At 40.4% G+C, this 5,043-nt stretch overlaps 1 protein-coding gene across 1 annotated transcript in view; it reads left to right on the top strand.

The window, feature by feature from the left end:
* IPCEF1 (interaction protein for cytohesin exchange factors 1) overlaps positions 1-5,043 on the top strand; it is a 42,517-nt gene that overhangs the window by 19,215 nt on the left and 18,259 nt on the right. Inside the window, exons 6-7 of the mRNA XM_010168367.1 lie at positions 738-799; positions 4,461-4,549. Of these exons, the coding sequence (XP_010166669.1) occupies positions 738-799; positions 4,461-4,549 (151 nt within the window). The remainder of the gene's footprint in view (positions 1-737; positions 800-4,460; positions 4,550-5,043) is intronic.

Here is a 5,043-nt window from a genome sequence, read left to right on the forward strand (position 1 = left end):
GCTTGATGGATCATGACCTTTTGTAACTCTTCATGCATATATATCTATTAAATCAACACTGGATTTATTAATACGGTCATTTGCTTCATTAATTTAGCATGTATTTGCCATTGTCATGCACATATGAAAGTAAGCACATGCTGGCTAGCTGCATGCATTTACCTGGCCTGTTGCACATGGTTACTAGTGATTTGTCTGACCTTGTGGTTAATAAATCCTGGATTTTTTGTCAACCCTTTTATTTTGTTAAGTTTTTTTTTTTTTAATTAAAGAAATAATTGTTATGATTAGCTGTTAGAAGAAAGTCAATAATCCACTCTTACAGAAATGACACTTTGTTTTCTTGAATTGTTATGTGGCTCTGTTGTTCATACTGCAGTCTAAAAATCCAGTTACTTTGACACGGATCTTACTAGCAAATTTCCCATTGTTTCAGTAGAATCAAGATCAGACACAATGTTTTTTCAGAGTTGTTAATCTTAATTCCTACCCTTCATACATTCCCTATTTAGGCCTTGAGTTTTAATCTGAAAGGCAACTAGTCCTGTTTACCACAGGGAATGGTAACTGGTGCGTTTCTAGAATATGATCTAAGAAATAGAAAGAAACTTTGACATTTAGTCTTCAGGTTTATGAAAGCAGATGTGGTGACGTAGAACACAACTGAAAGGGGCAAAATTCTGTCTGAACAGCATGCAAGTATCCCTAACTCTATATTCCTTCTGTTTCAAACTCAGGTGGCTAAGCAAGCTGGGGATGGCTGTAGACCCTCAGGCACCCAGTGGAAAGAATGAGGAAGGTATGTTCCTAACAGTGGTTTCAGTTTTTAACTCCATTATGTTCTTCACAGTTTTTGCCTGGCCAACTTTTTATCAGCTCTTTTCTTTCTTTTAAATTGTCAACTTGGGTCTGTCTACTGACTGAGCTCAGAGGAACCACACTGACACAGCACAGAGTAGTCACAGAAAAAGAGACAATGGTGAGAAACAGTGCCACTGACACTCAGTGATCTTGTGAGAAGCGTGTCACTACTTTCTGGCAGTTTGCTGGCTTGCTAAGCCTATCAAATGTGAAGAGAAACAGTTGTGCTGCTCTGGGTTTTGAGCTGGTAAGGTATATTACAGGAGTTGTGCTACAGCCTGGGAGCTCGCTCGCTTGGGAACTTACTGTGCAATGTAGACTCATCCCTAGTGTCTCCTCCATTTCTGGAGGTTTCAACAAAAGCATTGTTGGGGGAGGGGGGTGGTCGTACTGAAGCCTACAATTTCCTTTAGAGTCAAGACCAAGTTCATTGTGGAATGAGTAATTTTAAAAATTCCTTGGCAATTTATTTATTGTCTTAATTTGCACACTGACCTAATACAACTTTTTGGTGAGAGGATACCTGCACTCAAATCACAAATCTGGGCAGAGGGCAAAGCAAGTAACCTGTCAGAGCTCTTGGAAAAGCTGCTGATTGAGGACACACAATCTGGGAGCAGGTTTAGAATGAGAAGTGCTGTGGATAGTATTATGTTAGCAAACCAGGGATGGACTCTAACCTGAGGGATATATATTATCTTCTGGGCTTTTGACCTTCCATTTTTAGAGTATTGGTACCCAATGCCTTTTTAAAAGCAGCTCAGGTTTTGTAGGAGCTGTCATTATGAAGAATAAACTGGTATTTGTAGTAGTATGAACACTGAGGTGATGCAGCCTGTTTTGTCAAAGCACTGAAATGCTTTTGTCTGCATCCCTCTTACTGTTTCCCAGTAGAATAAGGTTGTGCTTTATGTCCAGGCTTTGGACATGTAATTTCATTATTGATTAGTCCAATCTGGATCTGTTTATACTCTGTCATTAAAAGCAAATTTGGGGCTGATAAACATAGATACCACTTATTTCTGGAGATTCAGCAGGTCTCATAAATTTCTTTGTTTTCAGTTCATGGTTCCTCTTTATTTCTTATCAGGAAACCTGTTAATTCCTATACCCTCAAATTCCTCCAAAATGCTTGTGTCATCTTTGAACCTAATTTTGTATTAAAGCAGTCTGAGATAATTAGGATGAAGGGCTGTATTGAGTATTAGGCTGTGTGCAAGAACTGCAGGGTAATTATATTTGTGGAGGAAGTGTCCAAACATGTTGTCCTTGTTCTCACAAAGGAGGACTTTGATGGAAGATGAGGATAGTCAAAATTCTATACATGAAAACTATATACTTTTTTCTAAAACCTCATAAAATGTAGTATTGGTTGTGTTGGCAGAGTTGAGAATTAGAAAACAATTCAAAATGAGTCAGCCCACTAATCTTAATTAAAAAAAAAAAAAAAAAAAGACATAAAGATACAAAATAATCCACTCAGTAACCTCTGCAGCAGGTTATCTAGTCACCCTGCAATAAACATAACATAGCCAAGTTTTCTTCAGTTTAACAGCTGGTGGCCCATTGCCCCTTCAGAAAAAGGCACTCTGATTCTGGTGTCAAACACCTCATCTTTCCATGCGTGTTTTGTCGCAGGTGCTCCACCAGCTGCCTTGAGTGTGGGTTCAACATCCAGATGGACATGCCCTTGCAGAGGCATTGCTATGACTCAGAAAAACACTGTCATTACCCACAGTTGCTTCTGCTCCTGCTGACCTGGTTCTCCCCTCTGTATCACACACCATAACTCTTCAAGAGGGTCTTGGCTCTTTTTATGGTAGTTCTTGTGTATTCATGTACTTTCTATGCATTTTAACACTTCCCCCAACCTCATTTGCCTATTTAGAGTATCAGAAACAGCTGTTGACTCTTTTTCAGTTCTTCTGTTTGCCTAAAAGGGGAGCTGTAGAAACAATAAGGTCTTTAGTAAAAGTTATTCAAGAAAGCATTAATAGAGCCGTAGAATTTGATACAGGCCTTATTGCAGCCAGTTTCAGTCCTCTCTGCTAAGATGTGCCAGCACATATTTCCAGTATATAGAATAACAACTATGCTGTTAAAAACCCCTATAGTTCTGCAAACAGTATGGGGAGAAAAAGTAATGAATCTCTTTAAGTTTCACTTTGTTAGCATCTTAGAAGCTTCTCTCTTATGTATAAAATTCTTCTCTCTTAAAATCTTGTTCCCCTCATGCTGTGCTTATTAAAACCCCCAAATGACTTGCACAAAAATAAAGTATGTGGGTATTAATTTAGTGAAAAGATGAGACAATCTCAGGTGATTTCCCAGAGACTCTGCTAACACACTGCTTTCTCATGGTGTGAACCCAGTTCTTACAAAATACTCCCAGAACATAAATGACCCTCACTTGCATGGACAGAGAGAGCTGGAGGGTCTCTTCCACCAGAGAGACCCAGCTGCTCTGGGACAGCAGAAGTGCCGAGTGCCGGCTCATGTGGAGACCACAGTGGCAGCCTCTGCTCTTGTGACACTCGGCACTCACTTGTGTTGTCCCCATTAAGCTCTGACTATGTCTTTGCAACCTTTCATGTCCCCAGCTTAGTTGGGTGGGGGTGAGTGCTGTCACCCTTCAGACGTGGTGCTGAGCAGGATGCGCACACTTGCTGCTATAAAGGCTGGATGTGAAAGGCTGATCTGTGCTGGGAGGTTTAGCGTAGAGAAGTGATCTTGCTCAGTGGTTACAGGCCCTGGGAATAGGAACCAACAACTTACTGCCTCCCCTTTTCTGTGTGTCATTTTATCAATGATTATCACTTCATTTAATACACTTTTAAAAAGCATCTGAGAAAATGCTCTCACCTGCTACACAGGTAGTTGAAAGAAATAACATGCCTGCCTCTCTGCTGCATGCCAAGAGATACTGACGCTCTATCAGCTTGCTTTTTATTATTTTTTTTTTTTTTTAAAGTGGAGTGCATGGTCCTAGAGTACTGTGTTTACTTTTACTACTAGCTCTGCACACGTACTGCCATGCTGCATGGCATGCCTATGTGAGTGACATGTAGTGACAGAAGACTCATGAGGCTGCTCTATGGTTTCCAAAGCACCATTTTGTTTCCTTCAGAATTGCAGCCAAAACACCAATGCCTGTTGTTAGCTCCAGGAAATCTTACCGGTTACAGAGATTAAGGGATGGCATCTGCTACTTGCAGCAGGTTTCCCTAACTTCTACTACACATGAGGCAACCTTTCTTTTAAAGGCTGCAAAGGGAGGGAAAAAGGAAAAAAGAAAAAAAAAAGCACTCCAGACCTGTTTGTGAAGCTATCTAGAGCAGTGACACCTAATGTTTCCTGCCATAGCAAATTTTTGACTTAAAAAAAAAAAAAAAAAAAAAAAAAGTGTTGCCATGAAGTAGTGTAGCATTACAAGTGGGTTAATTTTCACTAATTTTCACTGTAGGAGGCAATGACTTGTTACGGCGAGGTCCTCAGGCCAGAACAGCCTACTTGGTGACCTTTGGTTACCACAGCAGTGTGAGGAATGATGAGTGCTGGTCTAACACTTTGGTTTTGCTCATTTTCCATGTCTGCCTCAGAATGCTACAGCGAAAGTGAACATGATGATCCAGAAATAACAGACACACCACCTCCCCCCTACACAGTCCAACTGCCACCTCCTCCTTCGGTAAGTGCTTCAGTAATTAGCTTGTTTCTAGTTGCTAGCCATTTGGAACAAAACTTTCTTGAGGTGGTGGACCTTTGAGGAATAAGGTAAAACAGTGTCTGGAAATGTTCACCCTGTGTGCTTGTGAAATGAGGATGTGCTGACTGCCCCTGCCCTGTCGCAGAACATGCAGTTATTGCAGCCTGGACTGCTGGGAGCCTCACACTGCAAAGAGCAGCTCCCTCAGATGGAGGTATATTTATCTCGCTGGAGGAAAAAAAAAATGTCACTCTATCTCACACACACACTATATCTTTACAAGGTTTTTAACACACTGCCGTATCCTAGTTTTTAATATTATTCTTTTTAAAAAAAAAAACAGTCCTAATTTTTTTTTCTTTTTGTAGCCCTGGTAGCATAATTCAACAGATTTATATTTATTTATTTGAGTGAACTGTTCTTAAGACTGTTGAATTTGAAGCTCCTTTTGTGGCAGTGAAGAGAAATGAAGGGAA

The sequence above is a fragment of the Antrostomus carolinensis genome, unplaced genomic scaffold, assembly GCF_000700745.2.
Source record: "Antrostomus carolinensis isolate BGI_N321 unplaced genomic scaffold, ASM70074v2 scaffold445, whole genome shotgun sequence".
Taxonomy (NCBI): Eukaryota; Metazoa; Chordata; class Aves; order Caprimulgiformes; family Caprimulgidae; genus Antrostomus; species Antrostomus carolinensis.